Source organism: Echinococcus granulosus (assembly GCF_000524195.1).
Source record: "Echinococcus granulosus chromosome Unknown EG_S00088, whole genome shotgun sequence".
Lineage (NCBI taxonomy): Eukaryota > Metazoa > Platyhelminthes > Cestoda > Cyclophyllidea > Taeniidae > Echinococcus > Echinococcus granulosus.
The window spans coordinates 31,681-47,215 of NW_020170468.1; the positions used below are offsets into that span (position 1 = coordinate 31,681).

The window sequence follows — 15,535 nt, forward strand, 5'->3', positions numbered from 1 at the left end:
TTACGTCATATCCATCTCAGAAAGGAGTATTTCTGCAAGATGAGTAGGTTCAACCGCGACTTCTGCGAAGATTATCCACCTCTCGTTGCCAGAAGCGATACAACTGCCAGTAGCGTTCACTAGAAATAAAACAAAATTATTTGCACATATCCATCATTTATCAAATAGGCATCCAAATAGCGTACCTACAGAAGGAGACAATTCGAGAGTTTGATATTTCTAACCGTGCTAAACTAGCGAACACCCCCGTTGTGGAGGCTTTTTCTTCCTCTCTGCAGCTCGGTCTTCGGGCCACGCCAATAGCCTCATAGCTCTTCTGCGGCTTATCCCATATTACTTCGACTTGCTACGACTTCAGTAAGGACTTACCCAATAGTTTGGAAGTCCTGCATTCATAGTTCATTGTTGTTAGTAGAAAATGTAGTAGATAGACAAACTTATTTACCGTCAGGAAACGCATCCGGTTTAAGTCAGATGACCGCTTACATCTAGAGGATATACTTGCGGTGGTTCATTGCAGATCTATAACAAATTCGTTGCCACGCAACACTGGACAAAGGCCAGCTTTGACTAACAGAGGGCTTTAGCAACCAAGATACTATTACCCCTATACCAACTAGGATGCATTTCGCATAACAAGCGCCTTGGACTCCTCCCATAGTTACGGCCTTGATAACTAAAGACGACAGAATGGTCGAGCGAGGTTTGGAGCCTGCGTGGGTCGATTTATACTATAAATACAAGGGAAAAGTTTGAGGAAATATGCTTTACCTTCTTTCTTGGGCAGCCTTCAAGTCAATATCATGAAGCGAAGAGTAGGATTTTGTCCTTCGCATCTACAATTTAAATCATGAGGAACATTTAAATACTGAAACAAAATTCATTTTGACAGTTACTCCTGGATTACATCAACCTGGGCCTAACCTCGTAAAGACGTTACTCAGTCTAATTTGCGGCTTGAGTGGTCAGCTATGGTGCGATAGATTACCTACCAGTTCAAAGGGACCTATTACTTAGAAATGAAACAAGGAGATCTTAAGCACAAATGAAGTTGTATGGTTGGCATTATTGAGAGATCAGGCTGACAGCTAGGACTGGAAAGTGCAGTGGATATCAAGTTGTGAAATGGGACATTTTTTGAGTACAAACTTACAGCGCACACACAGTCACTTGAACATCGAGTGCCTAAAAGATTGGGAATTAACAATGCAGGGCTGATTGTGTAACTGATAGCAAATTTGCATGCATAGTTTAACACAACCTATTGTATTTAGCTCTTTCATAATGCAGGTGGATTGTATCCATGTATTTATGTATTCAGTGCACACGTCCACTGGAATTCCTAATATGTCCTATAAGTATGGCCCAAAAAGTATAATCGAATCATTTTTGAGGATAAAAACCCAAGAAAAGTTAAAAAACTCACATGGCATTTCTTTTTCTTCTCTCGATAAGGGGAGATTGAGTGAATTTCGCAACGGAGAACATAAACGTTGCGATGCATACTCCTGAAAACAAAAAGCGCGAAATGCCAAAGATCACTTACAGTAATGAGGGTACCTTCATCACACAAACAGTATTATAACATTACGTTAAACAAGGAGTGTTCTTAATTAAAAAAAGATTTTGAATACGCCTAACAATGGGAAACGACTGCAAGGTTTAATCAAAAGACTAAATATGCGATTGAGGGTTGAAAAAATAGGAAGTCAACGCAAATTCAAGTCTGAAAAATGAACGGATGTGCCGACATTACTGTAAATCCTGAAGCTCTAAAATTCCGAATACACAATAACAAGGCGCTATCTGAGGTGTGACCAATGTTACTGACCAAACTTTTCCCTTCCTAAAAATAAATCAAAATTTAAAAAAAAAACAAAGTACATTTACAGTGATTATCCTTCATAAGTTTACGGTAGAAATTCGTTAAGCACAGGGCTTTTGAAATCAGCTATAATTTAAAGGCATTATTTCCCAAAATCCAGAGTAACCATTTTAATGTAAAGCATTACGTGTGAAACAGTATATTTGTCTTTACGCTTTTGAAAAAGAAAACAGTCTATGGAGTAGATGAGACGTTTTGGCATAGGCGATCACACACCGGTTTAAATGCAAGGAACAGAATTTTGTGTTGTACAGCTTGGAAGTCCAGATAGAAACTTTGTACCACTTTTTATTCCATGAACTACTTACGCGGTTTCCACTCATACTTCTAGTTGTTCTAATTTTCTTCAACGGTCTCTGTCTGGATGAAGTGGTTTTCAGTATACTATTCAAAGTAGGTTGGGTATAATGCGGAATGCCTAAAGAAATATTAGATTTTATCCAACTTCGTTTTGTGTCAGAGGATTTAGTTTTGTGAATCTAGATCCTAATTACAACAAAAAGGTAAGTACCATTTTCTCGGGGCAGTAAGCACCAGGAGATATCTTCGTCGTAGTCGTAAACTCAACTCTCGGAGAAACACCCTAAAAATAGTTTCGTTGTATAGAAAAGGCCTTACAGGGAAATCTACTGTACGTATCATTAGTAATTCCCGATCATTCCCGATAGTACTGCAGAGTGTAGGGCAGGGCATAAAGAAGTCGCGCGCATTGCCATCGAAGTAGGCCAATAGTTTTCCACTATTAAAATACTCAGTCATTTGTCGTAGTTCAATAGTGACAGGGATATCTATAGAATATTAGTGAGGCGAAAACAAAATAAAACCCTCTAATTTCCGACACAACTCGTAAGGAGAAAAGGTATCAAAGAAACGCTAAAGGGATCACCAATTAAAATAGCCAAATACCTTCTCAAAGGAAAAGCTTTCTTGGACTTCTAGAGGAAAATTTGGCAATGATAGCTTTGTAAAGTGAATGCTATCAAAAATATTTATATACAGAAAAATATCGTCTCTATTGTGCAAATATGTCCCAGGTGAATGAACCTTAAAGAGTACATAGGCACAGTCAAGTTAATACCTTCCTCAGTACAAGAGTTCCTTCAAACAAATAGGTTGGCATAATGAATCGCAAACCAATCAGCAAATCCCCCCGTTATACCAGTCCAAAAGCCACCCACATCTGACCTTATAAGTTATAGCATATTAAAACAATTCCAGTCTTGAGAGTACATGATAATTCACGACAACTTTTGTTCATTAAACAATTTAACCAAAATTGCTTTTGCAGTTTACTTACTTAGGAGCCATATTCGACCCGTAACGCTTCTAATTCACCATCAGGTTCAATGTACAAATGAAAATTTCGAAATCTGATGTGGTGAAAAATACCTCTGAGGACCGTGTCCATATTAAAAGACGGTTACTGGACTAAATTAATGGTCTTTTTTAACCCTAATAATAAAGTTTTGAAATTAATTCAGTATGTAGCGCGCATAACTTACTATCAGAGTTTATAACAAGGTTCAGGACCAAACCAACATTTCCTTACAAAGTTCACTTACCTTACTCTTAAACACGCCCTTGCACTGATAACACAGTTACAAAGTTGTGGACCTACGGCTTCCCCAGACTCATATTATCACCCCAAATACACCTAATAATACTAAGAATCTGTTTCAGGAAAATTTTATATCATTCTCGCGGGACTTTCAAACTATTATGTAGCGTCTCAAGACTTCCCTGAAGACGAAAGAAGACGCAACACTCGGGCAGAATACGTATTTAGCACTGAGAAGGTGTCTGGGATACTGGCATGGCCCAAAGGCCAGACTGCCCAGCACGGCACAAGAAGGCTAATTCAAAAGTGGGGCCTCACTAATACCGAGGGATAAACCACCATCGTATTACATTTAGTAGTAACCTTTTAAACTGCCGATGCATTGTGCAGCGCTTCTAATAACTTACGGCAACAAAAATGAAATTCAATTGAACATTCTTATTTATCACAGGTTCCAGTGAATAGATTCACAATTTTGCAGTCATGCGCTTCTTTATGAATAGATATTAATAAAGGATTTTTTGTGTAATTAACTTATCAAGTGTAGAGTTCACTGATGATACATTAGACAATTAAATTAATGAAAACAAACACTCAAACATTGTAAGTGAAGTCGTGCTAAGGATTTAGGAATAGCTATTCCCGATGCAGTTGGATTTCTCAAGTCCTATAATTCGCCTTTGTTAAATGCCATACTGGCGAGATCCAGCGGGTATAGCGTGGAGTATCAAGTCTTTCACTTAAACTTTAGGTCTAATGAATCAGTATAGCATAATTAAATGAATGAACAATTAAATGCCTATTGAATGTGCCTCTGTGTGTAAATTTAATTTTTTTAGCCATAGGCAGAATAGAATACTTCATCCAAAGATGTGCGAAATTAATTACTGGCATTCAAATTAAACTTAGGATGAACACTTAAAACAGCAGCATTTTCGTCAAAAATTTGAATAACAAAGATAAGCCGGAGAGTTGGCTAGATTTGTCCCATTTTTCTGTGGTATCAGTCGTAAATTAGAAAGCCAAAACGATTGTTCGGGGACCACCCACGGAAGGGCCAATACGGATCCAGTCCACCAATAGATTCCCTCCCCCCTCAAACCATTGGACACTTAGAGAGGCTATCAATCTTGTGATCCTATTCGCCACAAGATGAGATAGTCAAAACGAGCTACGGCTATTCAGTAAGATTGGAAATTGGTTTGGCTTATTAACGAGATTTCATTCAAAAACAACTTTATTCATCAAAAATTCATTCCTGCACGTAATAATGGACACGTGCTATTTGGAGGGAAGTGCTGCAGTTCCATAAATCATTCAAGGGTGGTAAATTGCCTCAGTGTATCTAATACGAATGCAAAGGCAAGCCGATCACCGTTAAACCTGTCTCAAATGGACTAGTTATTGTTTATTAAATTTGGAACAGAAGAGTGCTATTTGCGATCGAAAAGTTGGTGTGGTGCTTAGTAGGCATCACCATAATGAATGGGTGCAATTTGTGGCGACTTCTTAAACGACCCTGCATGCGTCGCTAAGCGTGGACTGACATTGGTCGTCTCTCCATTCATTACATCCTAATCTGTTATACATTTTTTCTTATTTTGTGGCGTTAGCAGTGATTTAAGCCTGTCTGCTTCTCGAATCCAGCTTAAATCGGTTTCATAGCTGCCACTGTAGAGGCTTCTCCTTGACATTCCCTTCCTCCACACTACTTGACTTGGGCTTGTGCTACCAGCACCCATCGTCTAACCGTCTTGAAGTGATTGGGATGGTTTGATTCCAATGATGATGATTCACTCAAAGGTAGATGAATCACGTTATTGAGAGAAAGCCTTCTATTTCCTGACGATAATACTCCAACATAGAGTGTTTCTGTTGCGTAAAATGTTTCGAGATTATGGTGAGAAACCACTTTAACTACATCAAATAAGTGAGTGACAATGAAACACTTCCTTTATACCTGCATCGTATAGCACGAAATCCCAATTATCTTCAGAGCCTGTCAATTCGTTGTTCTACTGCATTTCTTCCACCCTTCACCAACTCAATATTTTCAATGCATTTTCTGACTGACAAACTGATCTGTGATGAGAAATGCCTTTTATATTGCAGCTTTTGTCACGCGAGCAACCATGTCATCAGTTGTCCACAAACGATTCATCATCATCCCACCACCCCACCATCCCGTTACTGCATGGCTTCACTACGCTTCCCTACCAACTCACTAACTCACCTTTCTATTAATTCACCATGCCAACTACAGTCCACTCTCTTCCGCCTCATTCCACCCATCCTCAGGAAAACTAGGCTGTCTGCGTGTGTGTGATAAATTTCAGAACCAATCATCCGTTGCTAAGTTTTTCTTACTGAGACCTAACTCATTTAGATAATTCAATGCAACTGGAAGGTGTGGAACAAAATATCCCACTTCAAAAGACTTCCAGGCCAGTCAGTGAGTCTGGAGATGGTAGCATTCTTGTGTAACAAAGCGAAATCTCATGCCATCACAAAAATTGATGGTGGAAAGCTCTTGTACTGCACTTTATGGTATGAGACGATGGGACGCCGATACTGCCTCAGTCTCTTTCTCAGGCTCATCATCATCATCCTTATCTCCTTATTTCCCTGATGACATGTCCCGTGCAGTGATCAAAACATAAGAAATCAGTGAAAAACTGGGGAGGCATAACTATGCCAACACAATTGTCACTCATAGTTCCATTTCACCAAATATTTATGATAGGGCTGTTAGTCCCTTCAAGGGTGTACTAACAAGTCCGTTTAGTGTTGGAACGAAGCAGCACATTAAAATGTACAAAACATTAGGGTCTTGCTAGAATTGGTTTCTACTAAGAGATAATTTTCTTGATTCAACTTGTTTTAAAGTGCATTTAAGGGCATCTACATTGATGGACCTTTAAAATTACCTTCTATGCACTTGCATGGACAAATGCAAACCCATGGACATTTAATTATTCCAAAAGGTGTCTTTGTGATGAAGAACAATACCACTGTGGCTACGGTATTTTTAACATTTACCTTCTGCTACTCATTTAAATAATGTAGTTAATTGCATCGTTTAGAATATATGAGTTAAAACATTTACTGCTTTACTACAACGTTTAAAATGGAAAGAGGAAATGGGGGCAGTCTCTGTAAATAACCGACTACTACATCTAGCGTTGGGGACTACAAAGTTTCAGCAACTTGCAAGGCAGTAAATCGAGGCTGTGAGGCGAAAGAGGAGGCAGAAGTAGCGGAAAGAAGATGAAGTTGCCTTGCTCTGTAACGAATGTCCATCTCCCCGTCGCACACCACACCTGCTTGCACTTAATTTGCCCAAACTCGGCCATGCACACGTGTGCTACGTGTTTTCGTGGGAGGAAAGGCTGAAGGAAAGGGGATCAAGTGGCGCCCGTTTTTGCAAGCACGGGGGTCCCATCTGGGCCAGGCACGTGGTGCGGTATTTTAGACGCCTCCGACCTCCTCACAAGAAGCATCGATATGCCTTTGTCCGAACAGACAAACGATCGCGCTACAAAGAGGCTCTAATCAATCGGATGAATGTATCCTTACGGCGCGGATACTGACCCATCGAATGATGTACCACTTACCACTGGAAGCAGTGGCATCTGTGGGTGTGCGTGTACATGGGGCACATGAAAAGTTTCAAGGTGCATTGCTTTGGTGTTAAACACCAATTAGTTGAAACTTTTCATATCATCATCGCGCTTCAGGGAGAAATTATCGTGATAACAAACACTATATATGCCCAAATATATAAGTAGTTAAGTGGAGTATCAGTAAGAACGTAAATATATATCGAGCACATTTCTCCAAATACATCATCAAGTGGGGTTGCAGCATTGTAGGATAATAATAAAATAATTTTGGAGATTTATTTAAAGTGCTTCACTCACCAAAGTAATTATTATCAAAATCTATAATCCTTCCACAGTGAAACAAAAGTTTACCGATCCGCTTCAATAAAGCTTTTTGTTTCTGTAGGCAAACACATGCGCTCAGATGATTGTCTGGGACCAAGGAGAGGTGAAATCGTCACATGGGCCACATGTCGGTGAGATGCGGAGGATGAGGATGAGGCAGTATAGTTCTTTGAACGCATCAGATCCTAACATGCAGTATGAGGGCTTTCCACCGTCAATTATGTGATGATTTGAGATTTCGAGATGTCTCACAGGAGACCTACCCTCTCTTGACTTATTCTTGGTGGCTTCTGATGTGGAACACTTTGTTGAGCACCTTCCAGTGGTATTGAGTTATTTACATATAAGATGGGTCCCAGCAAGTAAATAATTGGCAATGAATGATTGAATCTGCGATTCATCCCACACACATGCACACACAATGGGTACTTTAGAGGTGTGGGAGGGTGAAGTGGGTGGAGTGAAATGTGGCGGGAAGTGGAGTGGAATGCGCTTGGGTTGGTGGGTTAGTGAGTTAGGAGGTAAGTGCAGGCGAATAGTGCGGTGACGGGATGGTGATAATGATGAGCCATTTGGGGACAGCCAGTGATATTTTCCTTCTCTTAACGAAAACTACAAGGCAAAAGACATTTCTCATGGCAGGTCTGTCCGTCAGTCAGCAAACACATCAAAAATAGTGGGTTAGCACAAGGTGGAAGAAGTGAAGAAGTTAGAAAATTGGGAACTTCAAATTGATAAGCTTTAAGGTTTATTGGCATTTCTTCCTGCACGATGTAGGGTCTAATGGAAGGGTGTCTTCACCACTCACTCATTTGATGTTACTAAAAATTTTGCTCACGTTAATTCCGATTCATTTTGCTCAATAGCAACACCTGACATTGGATTATTACCAACAGAAAGCAGAAGACCTCTCATTTACGTGATTTATCAGCCAAACCAAATAATTTCAACCACTTCCAGACGGCCAGATGTTGGATACTAATAGCACTCACCCATTTCAAGTGGTAGGTAGAAGGCGAAACTGCAGAAGTTGCCTCTGCAGCCACAGATGTGGAACAGAGCTAAGTTGGGTTTATAAAGCAGACATGCTTGAGGAACCGCCAACGCATCCGGCATTTAATTTGGAGATGCAATAAGGGAAACGCATGACAGTACAACAAAGTGAACGCCTATACTGATGTCCTTCCATGATTTACAAGTCGCCACACTTAACACTGTTTCGATCATCCACCACAATTGTAAAATTGAATCTCCTGAGATCATAAAAATTCTTTGAGTTACAGCAAGCAACACTGGAATGTGTATGTTATTTAGGAGTTCAACATGCATAGATTCTTTGGTGTTTATTTGAATGCACCACTTGAACGAGAAGGCCTTAGTGATTACGAGCCTTGGAAGTCATCCATCCCCGAGGGGGAAGTGTACTTTAAGCAAGCAGAAGCCTGATTACCTTGACCAGGGTCATAGTGTCAGCGGTAGAGAATGCCTCTACCTAATCAATCCACCTTTGCCATAGTAACAAAGGCTGAGGGTGGAAGTACATACTTTAGACCTACTAAATTTAGTTCAAAATTGTCTGTGTTCATTTTTGTGAATAACTATTTACCTGGCTGAACATTTTCCTGTTGAATTTAATTATAACCGTAGGACAACATTTTCAGCAGATAGTATAAAAAATGTTTTTGGCTAATTTCTTGTTAATAAGCAAATTCATTCATAATAGCATTCTTCTCCTCATCTAAACTTTAGTTGACTGATAACTTGTTATGTTATAAAAGTAGCTTCAATTGGACCGAGTCAAATCAGCAAATTAGAAAAAAGCAGCATAGCTTTTGACTTCATTTCAACACAACTGATAAAGTGCTGGTAAAAATAACTTCAAATTTTCGTTTCAATACCTGTCATCATTTTACCATCCATTTCTAATTCATGAAGCTTTTCTCACATCAGCTCTTGTACAGCTTCACAAACTTATTATTTGTAAATTTTTTTTTCTGACCAAACTTCATCGCTTGTACCAAGGTGTGAGGGAAGAGGGGAGGGATAACGGAATGACCGCCCAGGCCACACAAACTGCGCATCGTCCCCAAATTCCACCAATCGGAACACGCCAACTGGGGGATAAGTTAGCACCCCCAGGCCAAGACGGGAATATGGACACTTTTCAAACAACATCAGCAATGTACTACGATTGTCTGCGGACCTCTACAGCCGAGGCTAACAACGAAGAGTGGATTAGAAGTGAGGCCTTCCCCAAGTACTTTTCCAGCAACTGTGATGAGCATGTGGGTGGCAAGTTGCAGTATCCATTTACGACCAGTTGCTCTGACGGTGAGTATTTTGTTGTAAGTTTTGCCAAATTGGATAGTTGTTTGCTTCCCAGAAAGTTGTTTTAAGCAAAACATGTAGATGTGAGTCCTAACGAATCAACTTTTAGAAAAAATGGGGGTATTCATCTGATTGAGCGGGTAAATAGGGGTAAACGATAGGTCAACCTCAGACCTATAACAATTTTATTTTTCGATTTCAGAGATTCTCTCAGACGACCATGTATATTCCAGCTACCTGCTGTCAAGACCACCTAAAGTTAAGGCAAACCATGAGGACACAATAACCCAACGCTTTCTTGCAAACGTTCGTGAGCGCCAAAGAACACAGTCGTTGAATAAGGCATTCGCTGAACTTCGACACATTATTCCCACTTTGCCCTCAGACAAACTCAGCAAAATTCAGACGCTTCGTCTAGCAACGCAGTAGGTTCTTGTAGGTTGTGCGCGAAAATAGAGCATAAAATACAATTTGTATGTGGCCATCTACAGTGAAATAATTTGCCTACTTTGTGTGGCTGCCTGCGTCTAAATTACTTACATACACTTCGGAGATAAGCTAAAAGCAATCTCTTGGCCAAAAATATGCCCTCACAAGGTAGTCTAATTTTAAATACAATTGATGTTATCGTCAAATCCAATCACTTTGTCCTCCTTCTAGATACATCAACTTTCTGTCAAACCTTCTCAAAGATTCACATCATTCCCGTGACCCCCATCCAGCAGAACTTGACATGTCCACAGAAGTCTCACAATCTCCACTGCTACGCAAAGGCTCAGCAAGTGGATGGGAGAAGGAGGGAGAATTGCCTTTGACATCAGCCACCATTAGTAGAGGCGCCTACTCAAATGCCGGGGCTCCCCGAGAAGCTCACAGCGTGAGGTTTAGTCAGGCTCTGTCCCTCTGGAGAGAGAAAGACGAATGACGTATTGTAAAATTTGCCAAAAGGAAAATATACTCCCATTATTAAATGTTTCTCTTTCTGTTGTATTTAAGTTTGTATTGCTTTAAAACGAATTGTCAAACCTCAATTATTATCGACTTCTTGCATAATTTTCAATTGTTGTAGCATTTTAAAATATTTTAGCAATGAATGGTAGGGCGTTAAGTTCAGGGATTTTTAAATCTTCAACTAAACAGTCTTTAGTTCACATAAATTAAAAGTACCAACTTTAGAAACTAAATTGCTTTGACTTTCTCGGACTTAATCATGCTTCCTCTATCTAACAACCCGTCTTATGCATTTATTCGGTTCTTAAAAATCATAAACTTCGAAATTGTGAGCTTTTATTGCATTTAATGCATTTTCAAATCGAGATTCCAAACACGGGTGTAGCATTAGACTCTAAGAGGAAATAAATTTTACCATTTTTATGTGCTTAAGCCTAAATGTAGTTAATGTTGCCTTTGATTCGTTCAGCTGCAAATTGTGAGCAGATTTTTCGGTACTTGGAAAGCCAACAAACAATGTGAGTAAAATTTTCTCATTTATTTGAGGTGAATAGTACCTTACTGTCCTAAGTTTTGAACCAATAGATTGAGAGCAGTCAAGACAACTGTTTGTACTCTTTGTGCCCTGATTTTTCCTAAAAAAAACTGAATAATAGGCTGCCCTTTGTCTAAAGATTTTACGCAAAGATAACAGACCTTACCTCAACAACTTAGGCGTCATGGGAGCGAGCAGCACCGTTAAGAAGAAAGTACTCTGCTGGTAGGAAAACACAGACTTCTATTGGAGAGATTGATGATACCGTAGAAGCAAGAAAGGGAAATGAGTTGAGAACTTAGAAACGCGGCCTACAAGTTGATGTTACTCCGTCAGTGGATAATAAAGAATTTCAGGTAATTATGATCGCTTATTTTGTGTAAGCACAATCGAATCTCCTGCTTCTCTCTGACTTACACGTAATTTAAAATACGAAAAATTGTTTATGTAGGCTATAAATGAGGATTTTGGCTTAAGAGTAAAGTTGTCCGATGCTGTTGCTTTACAATGTCACACATTTGGCTGTTAGTATTCTACACAAAATGTACCAGGCACACTAAAACGGCACACTGGACTTTGCTTCCAAAATTTCGGCGCTTTTATGCCCACATTTATTTTATACCAGTTTTTCTTAAGTTTTATGGTTGATTTTTTTAAAAACTATTAAGAAAGCTGTTTAAACTCAAAATTACAGTAACGACTGATTAATGGGCTTCTTTCATTGTTTCCAAGACCGCTATCACGGATGGAGATCGTTTTCATGAAAGAAACTCTAAACACAGCCCTTTAGTATCATCTCCATCTAAATTCTCTTCATCCACCAAATGCCGTAAGAATCTGCAACCATGTAAACAGAGGGAATATTGCGCCTGCCTAAATGAAGCGCTCTTTTTAATTAGTAAGTTTTCCTATTTTCATCATGTTAAACGGCTTCACCATTATTTAAACTGGGTTGCCAAGGCGGCCAATTAAAGATTGTCTATGTAAATACGTGAAACTACACGGAGATTTTTCAAAGATTACCTATTTTGCAGTTGGATAAGATAATTAGTAAACTATACAAGTCTATTTAAAGTGACCAGAACCCTATCTCATAGTCGTCATTCCCAAATCCCACTGTATCCCTTAGGTAATGAAGTATCAGTGCACAAGAATAAATTCTTGTTTTAAAGCATTTAGGCTTATGTATAACAATGTGGATGAAGGGGTAATTAAACGCATTCCTTTTTAACACCTTAGGTCTTCTTAATCAATCGGACACTCGATGGACTAACAACCACAGAAACAGATTTTCAGACGGATAGATTTTGCCTGTTAAAGGTTCTTTTTTAGAAAAAAATCTATGCTGCCTTTTCAACTTGCCCCATTTGAAAGCGATTAAAATGTCCGTTTTACTAAAAAATTTTTTCAATTGGTTTAATTGTTGTCATTGAGTCAACATCAATTCAAAAATCAACTTCTGCTTTTTTTACAAACAACTTCTTAGATGAGTATTTTGTGGCGATGTAACCATTTATATTATCCCAATTTCCTTCAAAGATGTCAACATAAAAACCAAATAATCTATAAATGTGAAAATTTGAACGTTTGCCGCACCAATACACTGCCGAGGTAGGTACTTGTGGATAGTGCTCTCTGTAAAAGCATATTTCAAATCTCGTCATTTTTAGAATCCTTTATACAAGGTAAAAACACTTATTACAAATAAGAGATTTAGAATTTAACAGCGTCAGTCATTTTAAGCATATTCCTAACGCGATTCGAATAGTTGACATAAGTTTAGATTTAAAATTTATGCCTCAGCCACCCTATATTTTATTGATTTGCCAGTATATGCAATTTCAATGCGTTCCTTGAGCATAAAAAAGGCTCTAAATATTTTACACGCATTAAGCCAATGTAGCTATTTTTTTGCCTACCTACTGACAAATTAATCAGTAATTCATCTGTAAGCTCTAAGAAAAGTACTTGATGCGGTTCGGTCTTATTAAATAATTTTTTCATGACTGAGGTTAAACAATTTCCACAGATCTTTTTTGCTGTTAAAGCACGTGTGTCTAAATATGTGCTTCAGCAATTCGCTTTGCATTATTATAGGAAACCAGTGACATTACCGCGATTCAGTTTTAAAGTATAATTCAGGTCTACTACAATGTCATGATGACCTTTGTCCTCCACCCGTCCTCATTTTAGTGACTACTAAAATCATTCAAATGGTGAATCCTACAGAGTCCAGTGTAAATAACGAAACTAATCCAAATGAAAAGGTAGAACTCCGTGATGTACGTGTAAGCAGTGAACCGCCTTTCTCTTCAAAAATGTATCCAAGATGCTATTATCAATCACATTGTGTTGCCACACCAGTTTGTTTGCAAATTCGCTCTAAAATGTATTTATGCATGACCAAATTCTTTTGATTGTTTAAGTTATACTTTTAAACTTTCAAAACTAATCCATATTTAAAGGGAGAATTTTTAGCTAAAGAAAGGTCATTTGGGGATTTTTTAAAGTCATTCGAAGCATTGAAACCTGAAAGTGAAGCTATTACAAAGAATGTCGGCGAAACCGGCGATCTCACTAATGCCCCCACCCACACTACGTACCAGGAACAATTGGAATCAGCCATGAACAAGATGGGCTTAACAATGGATGATTATTTGAATGTGTGTTCTACCATTTAAAACCTTTTCGAATTGATATACTGTGTTTGGAAATCTTTCGAGCATTAATTTCTATACATTAATTTAAAAGTGGTCTTTTTGAATATTTACCTACTCTAAGTATTAACTTTTTCCTAGGAAATTAAGTTCTTATTAAATTCATCAAGTCAGCCAAGACGGAATTTATTTGAATTTCTTTAATGAAACAGTAATTTTATGGTTATTGCAAGATAATCTGTGCAGTTTACTTTAATTTAAGGTTAATTGTTAGCTTTGGCAAATATATAAGACAGTAGTTTAGCATAAATAGCTTTGATGGACCAAAAGGTCAGTGTACTGTCGGTTTATTTAGTATTTTGCTTTTAAGGCACGATCTGCATGGTCTGGTGATGCAGTGTTGGTGGAAAATGTGGACACTACTGATTTGGCTAGTGACCAGGAGTTGTCTAAGCTTGGGCTAAATGAGGAGGAAATTAAAGAAGTAAACGAAACAGCTTCATCAAAAATGGGCATGTGATTTCTTACTTCTTAAGACTCCATTTCAAACAACTAGCCTTAACTTCCATGAGTTGGTTTAAAACTCTGCGTTATTCCCAGTCCTAAATTCTTTTTATCCAGAGAGAGAAAAGGTGAGGGATCTTTTGACCGACAGACGGGATCCAATGGCGCAACTTTTGAGTTCCAATTTCGATGCCGTCTCCTCGGAGGTAAAGAACCATAAGATGTTTATGTGCATCTAATGTGTTTTTACAAATGATTTTTCGGAGTCACTTTGAATCACATATGGTTTTTTTTTAAATCAGCACGAAAAATTTCATGAGATCTTAGAAGATATAAGAAAAGATACGGAGTACATTCAGGAAATACCAAAGTGGCAACTGGAGATGCAGAAGCGCTTGGACATGCTTCAGCAAATGCGACTGGTTGGTTTCAAGAAAAAGTTTCTACTGACCATTCAATCAAATTCGCAAAAGAATAATACAAATAATTCTTAGGATATAGAAGCTGACTCCCTTAAACAGCGAGAGAAAGGAATCAAAGATGACATGGACATAAAAAGTAAAATAAAGGTGAGCGAAAAAGGGGTAAAAATATACACTTTCTAGCGTCGTGTGGCTGAGTTAGAGGCATCTATTCAAGAGGGAAAAGAACAGCTCGAAGAGCTAAAAAATTGAAAAGTTCAGCTTTTTCCACTAATGATGACAAGAGAAATAAAAATGTTTGGTAAGAGGTTTCTTTACCGATCTTAAATGGTCAGCTATGTTGCTAAAACAATATATTGTTCCATTTTTAGAAAGTCAAGGGAAAATTGATTTGTAAAACTGCTTTCATCGTAAAATAAAAGTGTTAGTATACAAATATGGACGGTTTCTAATTTTATCAAAATTGAATCAACGTATATGCAGAACACAGTGCACAAAGCTGACATATGTCAGGGACAAGCAATTTTGCCATAAACAAGTAAATTTTAAGAAAATTTTCGGCTAGTATACTGAACAGCTGATGCATTTGCGCAGTATGGGGTTGATTTTTCTCTGGAGACTTTTTTTGAGTGGATAAGCGTTATACAACACATTGCCAACGCTGCCTTATCTTAAAACGCAGTCAGGGAACACAATGTTTCTAGCTTGAGCGAAGCATCGAAGTGAAAGTCGCATTTTTGGCCTTAGA

At 38.4% G+C, this 15,535-nt stretch overlaps 3 protein-coding genes across 3 annotated transcripts; 2 read left to right on the top strand and 1 right to left on the bottom strand. All coding sequences in view use genetic code 11, as the record gives it.

Annotated features, from left to right (window-relative positions):
- On the bottom strand, nucleotides 1–3,005 carry EGR_07821 (hypothetical protein; the record flags this gene model as incomplete). The annotated part of the gene is given in 11 exon segments (XM_024497070.1): nucleotides 1–119; nucleotides 190–342; nucleotides 370–488; nucleotides 502–570; nucleotides 614–712; nucleotides 772–836; nucleotides 2,397–2,468; nucleotides 2,504–2,673; nucleotides 2,710–2,758; nucleotides 2,792–2,929; nucleotides 2,964–3,005. The coding sequence occupies 11 exon segments, from the start codon at nucleotides 3,003–3,005 to the stop codon at nucleotides 1–3; spliced, it is 1,095 nt and encodes a 364-aa protein (XP_024348481.1).
- Nucleotides 3,006–9,441: 6,436 nt separating this feature from the next.
- Nucleotides 9,442–10,643, top strand: EGR_07822 (Twist-related protein; the record flags this gene model as incomplete). The annotated part of the gene is made up of 3 exons (XM_024497071.1): nucleotides 9,442–9,721; nucleotides 9,921–10,143; nucleotides 10,379–10,643. 3 exons carry the CDS (start codon nucleotides 9,442–9,444, stop codon nucleotides 10,641–10,643), a joined length of 768 nt encoding a protein of 255 aa, XP_024348482.1.
- Nucleotides 10,644–12,387: 1,744 nt separating this feature from the next.
- On the top strand, nucleotides 12,388–15,039 carry EGR_07823 (hypothetical protein; the record flags this gene model as incomplete). Its single annotated transcript, XM_024497072.1, has 9 exons — nucleotides 12,388–12,411; nucleotides 12,820–12,889; nucleotides 13,329–13,492; nucleotides 13,670–13,867; nucleotides 14,232–14,345; nucleotides 14,485–14,571; nucleotides 14,668–14,787; nucleotides 14,860–14,934; nucleotides 14,971–15,039. 9 exons carry the CDS (start codon nucleotides 12,388–12,390, stop codon nucleotides 15,037–15,039), a joined length of 921 nt encoding a protein of 306 aa, XP_024348483.1.
- Nucleotides 15,040–15,535: the final 496 nt, after the last annotated feature.